The 20,099-nt window shown below is 37.5% G+C and overlaps 1 protein-coding gene across 1 annotated transcript in view; it reads left to right on the forward strand.

Moving 5' to 3' along the window:
* The window catches only part of Sbf (SET domain binding factor), an 851,001-nt gene that overhangs the window by 204,123 nt on the left and 626,779 nt on the right, over positions 1–20,099 (forward strand). The window contains exon 11 of the mRNA XM_067143032.2: positions 12,302–12,508. Within this exon, the coding sequence (XP_066999133.1) occupies positions 12,302–12,508 (207 nt within the window). The remainder of the gene's footprint in view (positions 1–12,301; positions 12,509–20,099) is intronic.

A 20,099-nucleotide genomic window follows, 5' to 3' on the forward strand; every position in this document is an offset into this window, starting at 1 on the left:
AAAAAAAAAAAAAAAAAAAGGTGGATTAACTATATATATTTATTTAAAAAGCCGAGCTTTCTGCCAAATTGCATTGGCCTTCATCAGGGCACGTAAAGTTCTGCCTCCGACAGTTAGTGGGGTAGGCCGTGGATAGTATGGTCATGACTTCCGCGTTCCTTCAGAGAATTTCTTTGGACACTGTCGGAAGCAGAACTTCACATCCCCTGATGAAGGCCAATGCAATTTGGCAGAAAGCTCAGCTTTATTAAATAAATATATAAAGTGGCTTTAATCTAGTTACACATTTATTTCTTTATGTTAATACAGTGAGCCACGAAAATCTATGTTCATTATTATTTATAAGTTCATATGTTCATTAAGTGCTCTGTAACCTTTGCTCTTCACCGTAGGAAGATCTGTTGACGCAAGAGGTTATGGCGAGAACGCTCCCGATACCGATGTATTGGCTCTGTCCTATTTAGGGATTTTGGTTATTTGAGTGGGTGTTAAATGATAACAGATGATCTTGACAGTAACTTCAAGTGTTGAATTTGCATTTTACTCAACAGATATTTCCACCAGCCCTACGAAATATTTTTATTTTTGACAAATGAAATCTGTTGATCGTGAATGTTTATGTTCTGGTTGTTTGAAGTTATTGCGTGGGTCTGTTTTTTGGTTGGCTTATGAATACAACAATTTGATCTTGCTATCAGTTTAGTTTAGAGTTTCTTCTGTTTCTTTGGTATATTGTATGTTCACTGTACTTCCCGAACAATAATTATACATCTTCTGATTACACTGTTGTTGCATGTGCTTGCATCATCTGTTTCTCGTAATGGCTGGACCATGTTTAAGGCTGAATGATTCCGATATCCTTAAATTTTCAGATGATTTAGACTGTAATAGTAACTTTTTAATTTTGAAAGCTATATTCCTCTTGTAATTGGCCTTCCACCTTTCTTCCCGTTCTCTCTTCTAGTATCCTTTTAAATAATTTTGCTATCTGAGATATGAGTGTGTCTCCTCAATAATTATCACATATCTTATTGTCTCCCTTCTTAAACACATTGAGGCTAGGCCCCGAACAGAGGCTGCTACACCATGTAGACTGGATAGTTCAAGCCTCCAACAAAGCAGTTACATTGCTGCACTCAAACTACTGTAACTTGAAAAGTATTAAAAATATCACCACACTTGGAACATGTACTCACTAGGTTGCTTTGTAGTCTGTATGGTGTGATATCTTTCAGAGCAGTATCATTTGGGACTCCATTTAACCCATTCAATGCCAAAACCTGATATATATGTTATTGAACGCCATGCTTCGTCTGCCAAACCCGTACATGTACATTTTGGTGCTGTGTCTGCTTCACTGTTCTTGTATATAAATGAGATATAGTGTCATGCTTTGAATTTCCATGGAAATGCTCAAAGACGTTATGTATGGCAGATATACCACTCCATTTCATGTGTTTTGAAAGCAATCTGATATTTCTCCTTCGTTGGAGTGAAACATCTTTCCTGCTAACGTTGAGCCATCATGGCGTCTTGAAGCGTACATTCATCTCTTGTTGATGAAGAAATTGAATCATAAATAGTGATTCTGGAGAGCTATATTTTGGTAAGGAAGATGGAAAATATGTATGTATGTTCAGTCTTCAGCCCTAAGGCTGGTTGGATCCTCAACAGCTCTGCCATCAGCTGTCATAGATGGCCTAGGCATCACTGAAGAGGCGTACCAGGGAAATGAGGAGTGAGGTAGTTTCCCGTTGCTTTCCTCACTGAGCCAGAAGTTACTATTACATATCAGTCTGCCAAGCCTACTGAAATGCACGCACCAACCGACCCTATGAGCAACATTTTCACACCATTGATAGCAGGGACTGGCTGCAGAAGGAATGGCATTACTAGCATCGTTCATACCTCAGTCACTTTCATATTGTCAAAGCCAAGGATAAGACAGACAGATCAATGAAAGTAACAAAATTGCTTTAGCCCATATCAGAAGGCATAGTGCACTGTAAACACTAGGTCCTGCCAGCAAAGGCATATGGAAAATATATGCCAGACAAAGTAGTAATGATGAATCTGATGCGGAATTGTCACCCCTTGCTCAGATGTGGTTAAAAAAAAAAAGTTAATGATTTTGTTAAAACCAGTTCTTGGATCAACAATTTATATTTCAGTAATATTATCACTGAGCTGAGTTGCTGTGCGTGTTAACATGCTACAGCTTGGGAGCCAAGCTCTGCATTTGGGAGGTGAGTGGGTTCGAACCCCACCATCAGCTGTCCTGAGAATGGTTTTCTCTGGTTTCCCTTTTCACTCCCAAGCAAATGCTGGGACAGTTCCTGTTCATAGGCCACAGCCGATTCCTTTTACTTCCTTACCCAGTTTCATTCAACATCATTCATTTCATCTTCATAATCTTCTCGATGAGGTTGGCATCAGGAAAGGCTTCCAACCGTAAAAACATACTGTAAAATATCATCTCACATCATTCCCGACCCCATATTATGCAGCAGGGCTAAGGGGTCGATATGCATTCCATTAATACTATCGGTAAAAATATATCTGTAAAAATGCTTCTTCCTTTAAAACGTCCTGGCCCAGAAGGTTCACATGTTCATCAAAACTCTGTAGTGAAAAGGCCTTTCTAAGCTCAGTGTAGTAGGAATGCCCTGTTTGTGCCTTTAGTGTACTTACTGCATTCAAGTATGCAAATATTTTTCTTTATGGTTACTCCCAGTTTAGTGTTAGGCATTAATCATTAGAAATATACACTTCACTGTCACTTGGTACCTATGGAAACCAGTCTCCACAGGATTAATCGCAAATATCGATATCCACCAGCAACTGAATGCGCCGTGTCGTGTTGACATCTGCGCTGAAGCTCCAGGGAATAGTTCTACATATCTGATATTATTTTGTTAAATACATGAAGGTTTAAAGAAAGAAAGATGCATTGATAGTGATAGTTTATATTCCATTAATAGACCATTTGGAACTCATAATCTCGCCCACAATTGTATCAACGATCAAGGAAATACGAGGTGCATAAAAGCGAGAATTCTCGCAGCCCATCATCACCTACTGTCGGCTATCACATGCAAAGTACTAGAATTATCAGGGCTTCTCACACGTGCAGCACATCAGATAATGAATTTGCGTATAAATGTTGAAATACTTTGTCGTTACATAAGGCACGTTGCCATGGGCACGCCTTGTTCTTTCATATACTTTTTTGCACCTTCTTTTCATTCCCTGTTATTTTCTTCCACTTTTTTGTTTTATCCCTATTCCATACTTGCCATGCTTTCTTCTTACCTTTCACTATTTCCTTTACCCTCTCATTCTACTGTTCCAGCTTTCTACCACAAGCACACACTGCACAACTTACAAATGCCTTATTGAACAAACCCTATTTCACTTCCACATTCTCCACCTCAGTTTATATTGGAATTTATCTTTTACTTCCATATATTTTAATTTCCATAATTTTATTCTCTTCCCTCTTATTCTTTCATATTCACTACCTTTATTCTATAATCTTCATTAAAAGCTATTTCTGGCAAGGCTGTTTTATATAATGGCTGTGTACAATTAGCTCTTTCCACAGAGTAGTAGTATATTATTGTCTTTGTCCTTCTGTATCCCCATCCATATCTTGTAATATTTCTACTATTCTTTTTCAAGAATCGCGTATTGCTCACACTTTGCCAATTTCTCACACAAAAATACACCAAATTCTCTCCTTCATTCCTCTTCCCATATCCAAAATGTCCCATTAATTCTTCCATTTCTTTTCTGTCACACCCCACCATTGCATTAAAGTCTTCTATGACAGTCACTTCACATCCTTTATTTCTCTCATCATTGTCTCTAGGAGCTTGTCCATATCATCTGTGAATTCAATTTGAGAGCATACACTTAGATGAAATCCTTTATTCCGTTCTCTGTCCTTACCACAATTGTTCTATCACTTAAGTAGTCCACTTCATCCACATACTTATTTTGTTGGTTATTATCCCCGTTCCATTCTTCGCCTTACATCCTCCACTCCAGTAGAGAGTTTATACCTTACTCAACTTCTTTCCTTATTATCTCTACTGAACCTCACTCAGTGTAGCTATCTACAGTATAATTTGAGATCAGTCACCCGTTCCGACTCTCCAGTCCTTTCACTCTCTGCTTGAGTGGAGGACATGAGGCAAAGAATGGAGTGGGGATAATAACCAACAAAATTTTAGATGAGTATGTTGGATAAAGTGGACTACATACTGTGACGGAATAATAAAGGTAGAGTTAAAGACTGAGAATGGAGTAAAGGATTTCATCGAAGTGTATGCAGCCCAAACTGGATGCAAAGAAGGAAGATATGGACAAATTTCTGGAGACACTGGAGAGAGAAATAAAGGATGCGGAACTCAGCTTCATAGGAGACTTTAATGCAATGGTGGGATGCGACAGAAAAGGAATGGAAGAATTAATTGGACATTTTGGATATGGAAATAGGAATAAAGGAGAGAAGTTCGTGGATTTTTGTGTGAGAAATGAATTACGTGTGGGCAATGCATGGTTCATGTAGAAGAACAGTAGAAAGATTAAAAGATATCGATCTGGAAACCAAAGGACAAAGACGGTAATTAATTACTTCTTGTGGAAAGAGCAAATTGTAGACAGTAGTTGGATGAAATAGCCTTGCCAGAAGTAGCCTTTGATGGAGACCATAGAGTAATGGTAGTAACAATGAAAAAATTATGAGAAAATAAAATAAAAAATATGGTACTGGTAATTAAAAGATAAGGAATAAAAGATAAATACAAATATAAATGGAAACAACACATACAGTAAAACCTTGTTGATTTGAAGTGATTGGGACGCTAAAATTGAACTTAAATCAAGTGATTTTGAATTAACCGCCACCAACTCATAATTCAGAAATGCCAATCCTTGCTGCATCACAAAACATTCTAAGACACTTTAATGCATGCAGTCACCTTGATTCACAGTTAAACCTTTCAAATGCCATGGAAAAGCTATATTTCCAAAATGTATCCAACAAGGGGCATTTATTCAAATAATGCTCTTTGATAACTCATACACAGTCAAACATAACCTCACACCCAGGAAAAAAACACTATTCAAAGGTGAAGAGAAATCTATATGCACGATGCAATAAAAGTACAGATACTATTTCAATTAATAAAACACTTGCACAGGGGAGCCAGTAAGACTGTCCAATGGGAAACACATGGCACAACAAAACAAACTTTAAAAACCCTGACAGATATTTAACACAAATATCAAAATATCAAGAATAATAAATACGTTTGTACAGTACCTGAAAAATATGCAAATGTTTAATGGTCCAGTGTTGTTTTTTTTTTTTTTTTTTTTTTTTTTTTTTCCAGACATTAGGGTTATTGTCTTTCAAAGAAAGAATGTATAAGAGGTTTCTTCATCGTTTTTTATCAACACTAACAATGAACTGCTCTGTATCGTCTATAGCCTTAATTGTCATTTTGTCACCGTCACTTGCACTTACCACGGAATCCAACATGGCCAGAGTGGCAAGTACAGCATTTTTTGACAGAATAGTAGTCATCTGTGCCGTATCTTCATTGTGTTCGACATCAGCTGGAGCTGCATCTCCCTCGGACGTCACGTGGTCAAAGCTGATCAGCATGGCAGGATCCTGTTCCTCTGAAGTAGTCTCTGCAAGGTCTATGGTGCTGTATTTAGAGAAAGTTGTACCAGCATCAGACTTTTGCCTCAACTCCGTCCATCTTCATTTTCTTCTTCTTCCTGTACTTCATTTCACAAACCAAATCCATACTTGATGAAGCAATTGTGATTGTCGATGAAGGAATAGCATCCCAGGCAACTGCCACACTCCGCATTGCATTCATTGTGTTTCACTTGCGTGTTAACTCCCATTGAAATATTTCCAGCAGCTTCATGGAGAAAGTAACACACCAGTCAGTTTCTGTAGGCACGTTTCAGAGATTAAATTTTACCTTGATCTAGGGGCTGTAAGTAGCTCATAGTGTTGGCTGGCAGAAAAGGAAGATGCACATGTTTTAAAATTAAGGTACTTTTGTGCGCAGCACACTGATCCAACAACAGAAGTATTTTTCTGTTCTGGCATGCCATTTTATGTTCAAGGTATACCAGCCACTTCTCAAAAAGTTTGCCTGTCATCCAGTCATTTTTAGATACCTTGTACTTGCACGGAAAGTGCCTGATGCCCTTAAAACATTGTGGCTTCTCAAAAGTGCCTATGATGAGTGGAGGATGTCTCATGCTTCTGTCCGCATTGCAACACAGAAGGACAGTGACTCTATCCTTGTAAGATTTCCTGCCATGGCACTTCTTTCCTCCTTTAACCCAATCGCATCATTTGACAACCCTAGCTTGCAAAAGTTATTCGTGCCATATGAATCCATTGACGAGCTCAGCTCGCAGCGATGCACTGCTGTATATCAGTACTTGTAGTTCAGTTTCTGAATCACATATGCCACTTGTATGCATTCTGAGCTGAAATTTGACGTGTGACTTTGGTTATTTCCTGTGCTCCAGGTTATCACACACTTCTGGAACAAGAGGTAAAAGAATCTTTGTTCATATTATTTCGCTCACGTCAGTTGCAATCATGGCGTCAAGCAGATGTGTTGGTGTTGATGAAGATGGAATACGAAAGTGTTTTAGAGAGTGATTATGAAGGCAGTGATGTTTGTGACGACGAAGTAGACCCTGAAGGTCTTAGTTCAAGTTCGAGTGATGCGTGTAATAGTGCTGATGACACGGAAAATGATACAAATGACAACGGTGGGCTAAGTCTTTTGAAACAAGTTTGTATCAGCGCTGACTAACTTGAATGACTGGAACTGGACAAAAAGTGACAATATCCCTGTTGTATGTACGTTTAGTGAATACAGCGAGGTTAGTGCTAACTTATTGAAAAAGTTTGATATGCAACCGCTATCTGAACTTGCAGTTTTTTATGAATATATGAACCCTTTGTTTGACAAAATATCTGACGAGACAAATGCTTATGCAGCAAGACAGTTAAGCAATCCTGACAGAAAGAAAGTGAAAGATGATGACAAATGAAGAGTCCACTGCAAAAATGATGGATGTCACTTTTTCATCGAAAATGAGCTGAGGATGCCATTATATTCTTTATATGGCATAGAATATGTGGTTAAAAGGAGAAGTTAAAATCGTGGATAGTCAATGGGATATGAGGAAAAGAAAATTTGGTATGCACTGCAAGAATGCTGGATGTCATTAGTTCCCATGGTTCATTGGGTCTTTTCCAGTGTTGTTATTGATAATGAAGTCAGTTGGTTTGTGACTCATTCTTCTGCATAGTGAACATTTCCTGTGTTTTGCTTATTATTTTGTTAAGTGCAAAATATAATATTATTATGAGTGATAATCCTGAAACTGATTCTTATGTGGTGTAAGAGACAAAAAAAAAAAAAAAAAAAAAAAAAAAAAAAAAAAAAAAAAAAAAAAAAAAAAAACACAAAGAAGAGGTTAAAGCATGGCAGAGTGACATGGTATGAAGATGAGGTGGTTATGTTCACATGAATCTGGGCCTGATTGTGAATATAAAAGACTTGTGTGCTTTAGAAGATTTGAACATACATAAGATGTGTAAAATGTACAAAGACACAAATTTACGTGAAGTATCTTACGAATTTTATAGGAAGATAATTAACGAGAAATTTAAGATATCACTTGGATACCCTCGTAGTGATACCTGTAGCACTTGCGACAAATATCTGGCTGATAAGAAGGCAATAGAAGAAAGGTTATTGATGAGTTCTTTGAAACCAGATGAAAAGGCTGATTTGGAATCACAACTACGAAAGCTTGAAATAGATCAGAATAATCACAAACTAACAGCTGACACATTCTATGCAAGGAAAAGAGATGCAAGAAAATCAAACATGAAAACTGAAGATTATGAGTCATAACAATGGATTTTCAGAAAACCTACGCATACCAAATATCTCTACTAATGTTTATTAGAGGAGACAGCTGTCATTGTATTCCTTCAACATCCATGTTTTATCAACATCTGAATCGTTTTTCTACTGCTACCGTGAGACTGTAGGAGGGAAGGGTTCTGATGAGGTTGTGTCAATGCTCCATAACTTCATTTTTACAAAACTTGATACTAAGGTTAAACACTTGGAAATTTTTTGTGACTCGTGCGGGGGGGGCAGAATAAGACCTACGTAGTGTTCAGGTTTTTCATTATGTAGTATCAGTTGCAAAAAGACTGGAAGCAATCAAAGTCACTTTCCCAATACGGGGACATTCCTACCTCGAATGTAATCATAACATGGCTCTAATAAACACAAAATCATACGCAGAATTGCCAGAAGACTGGATTCACGTGTTTCAATCTGACCAAGTGAGACCATCGCCTTTTCAAGTTATCGATGTAAACCAGGTACTCCTGCGAAAATGGACCTTATTTTTGCAGCTTATGTTCAAAAAGAAATGTCCCTTTCCCTCAAGACCTATCAGGTAGATACTGTTTGAAGCAGGTCACACTCGCCTAGTACGGCACAGATCTACCTTCAACGGTGCCTGGGAATCAAGTGTTGTAAGGTCTGTCAATCCCACAAGGAGCTACGTACTTACAGCAGGCGAATTTCTCCTTCCAGGTCTCCATTATAAAGAACAGTGACCGAATTCTCAGGAGAAATTGAGAGACATATTATATTTAGATCAATTCTTTGGTCCAAAAGGCAGCAATTTGTTCATCTCACTTCCACATAAGAGTTCAAAAAGACTTTATACCATGTGATTTTTTTAATTATCATTGTCCAAGAATAGAACATAGCCTTGTAAAAGCTAATTCATTTATTGTAAACTTGACAACTAATTTAACACCATTAAATTATTACATAAAATAAATTTCATTGTAAAGTTCGTATTGTCGTACGTATACTTTAAGGTTAAGTCAACGTTCTACCTTTACAATACCAAAAGTTTATTGTCTAATTATTTAAACATTATTTAAAATATTTAAATCAATTTAAATTTAATTTAAATTTAAATAAAACTTTTGGTATTGTAAAGGTGCAATATTGACTTAACCTTAAAGTACCATTAAATTACTCGTGAAAATGTGATCAGAGTGACGAATGGACATACTTACTTCTTCAATGAGATGTAACATTCAGCGTTTTTGTGCTTTTCATTGTGTACCCTGTTTATATACTCAGTATTAGTTTATGAATGAGATGGGTTAAGTAGTTAACCATTAAAATACCTATGATTGGAATTATGAGTCTTTGCTTTTATATTTTCATTTTTTGAGAAAGTGCATGCAAATGACATCCATCATTTTTGCAGTGGGCTCTTCAAATGGTTTGAGACTAAACCCGAAGATATTAGGGCATACTTTGCATTATACTAATGCCACAAGTGCGAAAATCAAGAATTCAGTTATACTTGAGTAAAAACAGGTGTATAGACACTCCTATTTTTCATGAAACCATGAGCAGGCGAAGATTCATTATAATTTCATGATTTTTACATTTTGTTGACGATAAACGAGTTGATAGTAGTGATAAACTCGGAAAGATTAGACCTATAATACAACATTTCTGTTACAAATTTTCTGAATTATATTTACCTTCACAAGACATTGCTATAGACAAAAGTCTGATGAAGTTCAGATGCTGTCTTTCATATGTCCAGTGCAATAGGTCTAAAACTTCAAGGTTTGGAATAAAAATTTACAAAAGTTTTGAATATAGTTCTGGCTATTGTCTAACCTTCAAAATTTTTGTAGGTGATGATGTAACGGATCCAAGTCTGCCGGCAAGTACAAACGTTGCGCTCAATATGTATGAACCATTCTTAGGCCTAGGGCATACATTGTTTTTAGGTAACTGATATTCATCACCAGATTTATTCAAAAGGCTGCATGACAAGAAGACAAATGTAATTGGAAGAGTTAGACAGAACCGAAAAGACTTGCCTCGCGATATCAGTGAAACTGAACTCAAACGTGGAGAGTACGAGACATGGGCTGCCAACAGTATATTATGTGTGAAGTGGAAAGATAACAAGGATGTTTGCTTTCTCACCACTAAACGCAAATCAGCTGACAGGACGGGGACAGGCAAACTCAGGCGAAAGAGAGGACAAACCCCTAGGGAGGAAGTGATAAAGCCCAAATGTGGCCTGCCGTTGGAGGAAATTGGATGATGTCAACAAACTTGTCGTACTCTTCAGGAACAGGAGCGATGCTCAAAATTTTCTCATCCAGTATGCTGGAAAATCTTGCCCAGTCAGTGTCCTTAAAGTTGTATCTTCGCCTAAAATGGACTACTTGAGGTCTTATTGGTGGCAAAATTTGGCACATGATGGGCCTGTGTTGTGTGTTTGGAATTGGTAGACATACAGTTTTGGTGCATGTATGCATAATGCTTTCACTAACAAAAAGGTGGTCTGGATTATAGCCTTGTCCCCATCTTCCACTGAAGAAGGGGAGAGTTAGTTTTGAAATGAAACTGGATGACAACAAGAATATGTGCTGTCACTGGTGTTATTAATAATGGTTATGGATAGAAGACGAGACGGATACAGGGAGCTGAAGGTTATGCTGTTTGCTGATGATATTGTGGTGTGGGGAGCAACTAGAGACAAAGTACAGGTGCATTTTGACATGTTCAGTGAGATGATTGAAAATTTTGGAATGAAAATCAACATTGAAAAAGAGTAAGATAATGGTGTTGACTAGAGGAGAAAGGGAAGAGAATTACAAACACATAGGGGCAAAACCTTGACATTCTGGAGAGCAGGGGAGGAAACTGATGGAGGAAGCAAGGCTGGACATGGAAATCTTTACAAGGATTGAATAGGGAAATAAATTGTACTAGCATTGAGAAACCTAGTGTGGAGGAAGTAAGTACTAATCAGGTGTTAAGAGATAATGTATCAAATGTATTTCCCAGTACTGAGATATGCAGTGGGGACTTGGACACTGACAAAAAGACAGGAGAATAAAATCTAGGCCAGTGAAGTGAAATTTCTAAGAAATATGATAGGAAAGACAGGAAAGGACAGATTAAGAAACGAGGACGTCAGGACGGAAACCGGAGTGGAAAACCTTTACGACAAAATAGAGAGGGATACTCTTAGATTGTTTTGGACAGTTAAGAGGATGGAAGAGTGAAGGATGCTGAAGCGAATGATGGAGACCGGATAGGAGGAGAGCAAGAGGCAGACCCTGACTAAGATGGTTGAAAACTATCAAGAATAGTACAATTAGAAGAAACGTAGATTGGAATACGGTTAAGGAGTACAATGGTGGTTGAATAAGGAAAGATGGAAAGGAGCAATAAACATCCCTAACCGGCACAAGCTAGAAGAAAGAAATTAAAGATGAGAGGTAGAAGTATGTTTTCTTGTACTCCCTAATGAAGGACAATAGTAAAATTGACAACGTATTCTGGCAGCACTTTGTTTTGCTTTCTTCATCGATGAAAGTTCGTGTTTTTGTAAGTGGTGTGACAGCGTTCAGTAATTTTCACTTGATATTTATAAGATAGTTATTTTTTCATGCCTAAAAAAGAAAAGGCAGGAACATTAATTAACAACTTAAATTATTTTGTTAAAGAATTCAGTGGTTATGTGTTTTTGACTCACAGCTCAATCCTATTCTGCGAGTTATATGAAATGTCTGTGAACTGTGCTAATTGTTGCTGTATTTAGCAGCATGTAGAAGTTGCAAAATATAAATCTGTTCTGTGTGGAAGATAAGGAGAGCTTAAAGCACCTCGGATCTCTTTGTTCACAATATCCAAATGCCAAAGACATACAGTCAAGTGGTACCATACTTCTCTTGAAAGGATTTAAATGAACTTGTACATATAAGTATTGTACTTGTTTTTAATGCAGATTTTAAGTATTTTTAATGGCTATGATAATGCCTATTTCAAGATTTTAAAGCGTCTTTTTGCCTACCTATTTTGCAATTTTTTAATGCCTTATGATTGGTCTCTTCTTATTATACTGGGTTGGCAATAAAGGTTATGATTGGTTATTATTCTGTATATACTGTAATCATTTTAATTCTGTAAACTATTACAGGAAATGAAATTCATTTTTATCCCTATTTGTCATCTGTAACAGATTAACTAAGTAATTTGTATTGTTAAGGTGGATTTCTCTTTAGAGTACCATAACACTTGTCTGTAAACTATTGGGTGAATTATTTTGTAGTTCTTAATTCTTTTATAATGGATTTATCCATGACAGTACTTTGTTTGTTTTGAAGGTTCTAAAGAATTGTATCAACTGCATCTTCGAAAACAAAATATCAGACGCTCGCAAAACCTTTCCAGCTGTGTTACGTGCTCTGAAATCTAAAGCAGCACGTCTGGCTCTGTGCTCTGAACTCGCACAACATGTTCTGGGAAACAAGGCTATGTTGGAGCACCAGCAGTTTGACCTTGTGGTGAGGCTTATGAACTGTGCTTTACAGGTGAGTTATATCATAACTTAATACTGTTAATAATTAGTTTAAAATAAGACCTTACTTGCATTAACCCATTTTTACTCCTGGTAAATAATGAAGTTACAAGATACATCCATGGTGGCGTTATCTTCTCAGAAGGCCATTTTTTTCCCACCATCAGTGGAAACCTATGTTAATCCTTTCAGGATCAGGTATATTTAAGATAAGTGTGGCTAAAAGGATTTGCAGTTCGGTAGGTGGTGTCGTGAGAAAGACTAAGGTACAGTAGAACCTTGATAATTCAAAATTGGTTAATTCAAAATCGCGCCTAATTCGAAGCAGCTCTCATTTCCAGAAACATGAGATACAGTTTTGCATGTTATTTAAATTGTTTAATTTGAAATACGGATAATTCTTAATTCGTAGTACTATGTCAGCCCCATTATCGAAATTCGGACTTATAATTCGAAGCCGCCTTTCCATTTTAAAACAATAGTATGTTACAGAGTAATTTCAACTGAAAATGTATCCACGTCATAATAGAACGCGTGTTCTGGAACGCGGAGGGGTAGCTTTCCGCACTTACTCACTTCGATGGGTCTACAGTGCGCTTCATGCCTGCTAAGTTGAATGAAATCGGAATTCTTTTGTATTCAACCTTTTAAGGAACGCCGTAATATCACGCAACATGCAGTGTGTGGAAAAACAGAATCTGCGAACACTGGCGATGCCGACAGTTGACGAAAAAACGTGGCTCATATAATAAATTCGTAGGCAGCGAACACTATTGTCATTGCCGATGAAACTGCATTGCTTTATTTTAATGTGAGCCCAAATGGTCTTATGGTTTTAAAGGAGAAAGTGCCAGCCGGAGAATCGTACAAGGGTGGGGAATGGGGGTGATTGTAGTGCGTTGCAATGCACATGGAAGCGAGAAACTTTATCCCCTCATCATAGGAAAGTTTGATAAGCCACAATGTTTTAAGGGCATTTGGCACTTTCCATGCCAGTACGAAGGATCTAAAAATGCAAACAGTACAGAAATCCAAAAAATAATGCATTTGCGCAGGGGAACCAGCATAATTTATCCTCGCCTTTGAATTGTGTAATACCAATATAAATGGTCCGTTATTGGACATTATAAATTTTCCAGCTAACTCATTCTTGGTTGCCAGCGTTTCGCCCTCGTGTGCTAGGGTGGGCTCATCAGTTGGTACCTAGCACACCTACCAATACACTGGCTAGTGCATACCGTGGAGGCCACTGTGAATTGTGTGACTTTTTTCTGTCGTTGCGTGAGGTTATGTTTGTTCAGTGATTTATCCAAGTTCATTATTTGAACATTGTAATTGCACCTTGTTGGATACATTTCGGAAATAGGTTTTTCTATGGCATTTGAAAGGTTTAAACTGTGAATCAAAGTGATTGCATGTATTAATGGGTCTCAGAGTACTTTGTGATGTGGCAAGTGTTCACATTTCTGACGTACGAGAGAAGTGCAATGGCGGGAAATCGTACAATGATAGTCATAGGAGAGTTCGATTTTAAGGGCATCGGGTACTTTCTGTGTGAATACAAAGCATATAAAATCCATACAGTATAGTAATCCAATGAATAAAGCACTTGCACATTGGAGCCAGCATAGATTTCTCCTCGTCTTTCAATCGTGCTTTTTCTTTCTTTCTTTCTTTCTTTCTTTCAGTCTTTCTTTCTTTCTTTCTTTCGTTGTGCGAGGTTGTTTGCCAGTGAGATATCCAAGTGCATTATTTGAATACTGTAAATGAACCTTCTTGGATACATTTTGGAAAATGGTTCTTTTTTCATGACATTTGAAAGGTATAAACTGTGAATCAAGATTAACTGCATGCAGTAACGGGCCTTAGAATATTTTGTAATGCTACAAGGGTTGGTATTTCTGAATTGCAAACTGGCGGTTAATTCGAAATCACGTAATTCAAAGTCCGATTTTTGAGCCCCAACGACTTCGAATGAACGAGTTTTTACTGTATCTGTGATGTATTATGTAGTTCTTGTTTCATAAATCTGTAACATGAGGTGTAATCAAGGATGTCATTATTTTTTCCAAAATGTAGACAAAACTACATGCTAAGTGGAAAGGATGAACAAGAAAACTATTTAAAAATAAATAGTATTTATGATAATCTAGCCTACCAAAATTACCAATGCAAACAGTTCTTTTACACATTCCTTGACAAATGATAACAAATGCAAAAGATATCTTGGTGTTAACTTTTAGGATGAAATTATTTGTGATGAATTTGTAGTCATAAAATCCTGAAGATAATTCAACAAATTGTATAGTTCACTTTCTCTGAAACCTGATTTAAAAAAAACTCTGCGTCATTAATTAGTATACCGTATTTACTTGTGTATTAGACCCCCTCGCATATTAGACCCCCCTGGCTTTTCAAGACAAAATGAAAAAAATAAATCTCTCATACAAGACCCCCAACGAATTCATCATAGAAGAACAATGATTTCTCCTCAAAGCGGGTACAAGCCTTACTCTAGTTCCAACGACTTCACACAAATTTGTGAATAGTCCTGTCTGTATGGACCGCGTAATGAAGTTGCATCAAAGTCATGCGGTATATCTGTGTTTCGTAATTAAAAGCTATAAATTTCATTTTTGCTTCGTATTGAGGTGCAATTATAAGAAATTAGTTGACAAATAATTAGTATTTTCAATACATTATATCAAGTAAATAATATTACATCAATCTTGGGACTAGTTTCAGCCACTTAGTAAAGGTGGAATTCTCTTTAGAGTACCATAGCATTTGTCTGTAAACTATTGGGTGAATTATTTTGTAGTACTTAATTCTTTATAATGGATTTATCCATGACAGTACTTTGTTTGTTTTGAAGGTTCTAAAGAATTGTATTAACTGCATCTTCGAAAACAAAATATCAGATGCTTGCAAAAACTTTCCAGCTGTGTTACGTGTTCTGAATTCGTTGGGGGGTCTTGTATGAGAGATTTATTTTTTTCATTTTCTTTGTCTTGAAAAGCCAGGGGGATCTAATATGCGAGGGGGTCTAATACACGAGTAAATATGGTATACTGATTAATGACGCAGAGTTTTTTTATCAGGTTTCAGAGAAAGTCAACTATACAATTTGTTGACTTATCTTCAGATAATTTCAACCGTGATACAGGCTACAACCTCAGTAAATCATGGCTACCTATTATCAGAACCATTAGAGAATGATGCTTTACTGTTGCCATTCATTGTCTCTAGCATGGGGCTAAAATGGCGTCCCTCTTTCACCTTAGGGCACCATTTCAAGTTCCTTGTTGTTTTCTCCTAGCAACCTTAATGTGTCGTTTCATTTCTCTGTTGTCTCCTGGCGAAGAAAGGAAAGGTTCCTTTCGAAACGTGTAGAGTGTGTTTATAATTAATTACATGGCATAAGCCCAAAATATACTTCATGAATAGTTACACGGGCCGTGATTGATATAGGAGGCGAGATAATTTAATATCTCATAACTCGGGCCAGTGTAGATAATTCTTGGAGAGAAGTACCTGTAGGTTTAAACTGTGATAAAAACAATCCAGTATAACGATTGTTTTACTCGCCAACGTACCTAACAAGATAATAATAATAATAATAATAATAATAATAATAATAATAATAATAATAATGCAATTGATTTTATGTCCCCACTAACTACTTTTATGATTTTCGGAGACGCTAAACAAAACATACTGTGTATTAATAAAAAAATGGAGACAACGAACATACAAAATTAAACATTATGATAAAATGCATTACTGCCACAGCTGTAGACATCCGTAAATGCGGCAAACTTTCCTGTTATTATTTTTAGTCTTTCTGTCGTGGAACTTCTGGGACTATCCGGACACTCGATAGCGTACCTCACCTAAACAGTGTGATATCTCTTATCTCAGTTACAGATGTTTAGGTAAATCCTGATGTGATAAATGTACAGAACAAGCATGAAATATACTTAAATATAAGGGACTGACTTTCAACAGACTAAGTTATCGAAGGAATGCTTCCAGTCACTATGTATTACATTCGGAAGTACAACTCGTAACATACGCTAGTTATCAGCTAGTGGCTTGGCATGCTTTCTTCAGCACAGCTTTATTCGGAAGGGGTAGCTTCTGTTACACATACACCAGCTGGGAATAGATTTTCACTGTTAGGACACTAGTCGAGAACTAAACTATTTTCAAAAGTTTCAAAAAGACGGGATCTCGAATGCCTTCGATGGCAGTGAAGGTGACATCATTTGGAATGATGACATGCCAGTAGCAGGGTAGTTAGTGGCACAAGACAGGCACAAGACAATGATATTTCAAATGATAGCAGTGATCAGTTTTACTGTGTGGTAGGCATACTGCTCAACTGACAGACAAATGACTGGCCATTAAGTTTTTTGTATCAATATTGCATAATACGATAATACAATATTATCCCTTTTCTCTACAGGGTTGAGTTGAAGTGAGATGAATCTTCGTAGCAAGTTTTTACGACTGGATGCCCTTCCTCATTTCAACCTCATCAGAGGAGTTAATGAGATAAAACGAATGGCATGATATAAGAGTAACTAAAACTGGCTATATTTACTTAATATGTAGGCCTGAAAGTCGTATGTTTACTGTTTATTGTCTTTAAGTTTAGAAATACTGTCTTCCAACAAAAATAGCCAAAAAACTCAGGAATTCATAAGTTTGTTAACCCCTCAGCGCCGACCTCTATACGTTGTATAGACCCTCTTTTCTTCCGTAGCCGCCGACCTCTATACGTGGTATAGACCCATTCATGGTTTTGCATTTACGGCTATAGCACGAAGAGTTTTGGAGTTATGGATTTGCAAATGGTTTTGTTTCCAAGAAGAAATGTTGGGGTTTATCAGTGTTGTGACTGTTGTAAAATAAGAATGAAGATCGTTAAAATGCAGTTTTTTTTTGCAAGCGTAATTATTTGTCAAGTAAGTCTGAGCACTAGTAATCTCTGCTTTTTAAAATCCTATTTGCTACATTCTTTCCAACGTAATAAAATAAAGAAATGATGATTTGAGAAGTTTCTTTTCGCGTGATGTTCTTTGCTCTATTTATACATTGAATGTGCGAATTATTTATGATATTGTCTTTATTTCTCAGCTTGTAATATTTTCGTAACTCTCCACGGGCGCTCTGTGCAGGCATCAGTTAGTGCTGCTTTCTGTCATACGATACGAGAACCAGTTGTTCATCGTATATATCTCGCTGGAAAGATGATGTCTCGACCTTTTATCTGAAATATGTATCGAGTTGGTTTGTTTCGTCATGCATGTTATTCCCCTCATTCAGTTTCGTCCTGCTGCTTACGGTCTCGCTGCAGCTTCATCAGTCCGTGTGACGCACCGCGCTCAGCCGTGGCTTGACTGACAGTAATGTGCTTGAAATATTGTATAATTCAGATGAAAGTTTAGTCGGAACTAGTAGTAACAGTATTAGCAGCAGTGATAATGAAATAAATGATGCAGCTGTGGCAGATGCAGTGGTAAATGATGAGTGTGATGATGAGGAGGAACCAGTACTTGGAAATTTTGTGTAGGAGACTATTGATAATTATACAGGTCAAAGGGATGTTTTCAACAGTGAATTCGGATTCCTAAATTCTCTAATAATATCCAGACAAGTCACAGGGACAAACACTGAGCAGTTAGGCCTATCTTATCAGGTTCAGCTGGAGGAAGGTTTGTTTACATAATAAGCTCGCTCGGCCGGCAAACGATCAAGGCCGGCGTGCATCAGATAATACAGGTCCAAGGTTGCAGGAAAGACATCTTATCATGAAATTATCACCCAAGGGTGAGAAATACAAACCTCAGAGACGTTGTGTGTTCAAAATACGGCAAAAAGACGACGTCGGTGTACTGCTGCCAGGAGTGTGTCGTGGGTCTCTTCTCGAAGAGTGCTTCGATCTCTATCACATGAAACGAAATTACAAAAGTAATGTGAAAAAGTTATGTCATTATCTGCACGTACATAGTTCTATCATAAGGAATTGAAAATTTTGTGAATATCGGGCTACTCTTATACTTGTAGTAACGCTTTAAGTGAATCAATGTATTTCAGTAGCGCGTAGTTGAAATCTCATCCGGCCGCGGGGTAGGAACCTCCTAAAATAGCTGCGACGCTGAGGGGTTATAGAATAGTGTAGAATGTTTACATGAACAATTTATAGCTCTTTATAACCTAGACGTTGTGTTCATTGCACAAAATTTGAGGTTATCACATATTGGTGTGTTCCCCCCCCCCCCCCACAAACTCTCTCTTTAGCTGTAAAAGTGGAAAAATAAAAGTGGGTGTTGTCTAATTCGCCAGTAAATACGGTGTACGGCTGAGTATCGTGTCCCCTACAGTGTGCACCATTAGTTTCTAGATGATGTTGATAAGTTGCTGAGAGGACGTGTGAAAGAAATCATTGGGCTTCCTCATAATTGTAGAAATGGTACTAGCAATGTAAGAAAACTGTGTCCGCAGTGTACACACTCTGGTTGGAAAGATGTAATGGTGTAGGAATGAAACTGGACTAAGACAGGGGAGTGTGCTGTCACTTCTTTCGTTTCTAATGGTTATGAACGAAATTGTAAAGTAGACAGATATTGTGGCCTGGGGAGCAAACATTAAAGAAATATAGGAAGAACTTGATGCATGGAGCGGGAAAATTGTAAAGTATGTTATGACATTTGGCGCAGAGAAAAGCAAGACCATGGTGATATCAAGAGAAGAAAGATAAGGGAAAAGCATTGTGAAAATTGGTGGTCAAAATCTTGAAATTGTGGACAGTTTCCAAGTACCTGGGGAGTGAAGTATTGCAGAATACAAGGCTGGATATGGAGATTAGCAAGAGGATGCAACAGGGCAATACATTCTACCAGAGTGCATGGAACCTTCATCTTGAATAAGGAAGTTCTAAAGAAGTGGAAAGAGATAATGTACAAAATGTATTATACACTCACATTGACGTATGCGGCTGAGTCTTGGACAAAGACAAGTAGGTAGGAGAGTAGAATTCAAGCCAGTGTAATGAAATACCTAAGAAGTATGATGGGAGGGACAGAGTAAGAAAAGATGTTAGAAAGGAATTTGGAATAGAAAACCTAAATGAGAATAGGAATAAACAAAGATGGTTTGGACATATTACCGGGATGGAGGAGATCGGAATACCAAAACAGGTAATGGAGATGAAGTTAGAGGGAAAGAAAGCAGAGGGAGACCTAGAACAAGGTGGTTCGATTGAATAAAGCGGAGTGCTAGGTGAAGAAGAAACTTCGATTGGGACAAAATGATGGAAGAGGAATGCTGGAAGGAGTGAGGAAGTTGGAGAAGTGCCATAATTGCCCTGACCCAGCACGAACTTGATAAGGGGAAAGGAGGAGGAGGAGGAGGAGGAGGAGGAGGTTGATGATTATGATGATGATGTTCAGATGGAATGATTTATTCTCCAAGTTGTCACGGACTGGGTGTTGGAAAATCTTAATGGGTGGCTTCCTTACACTTTGTCTGCTTCGCATTAATGATGCTCACCTCCACTCTGTCAGGCACTTACTCAATGAGAGGAAATTTGTTTTTAG

The sequence above is a fragment of the Anabrus simplex genome, chromosome 3 (genome assembly GCF_040414725.1).
Source record: "Anabrus simplex isolate iqAnaSimp1 chromosome 3, ASM4041472v1, whole genome shotgun sequence".
In the NCBI taxonomy this organism is placed as follows: Eukaryota; Metazoa; Arthropoda; class Insecta; order Orthoptera; family Tettigoniidae; genus Anabrus; species Anabrus simplex.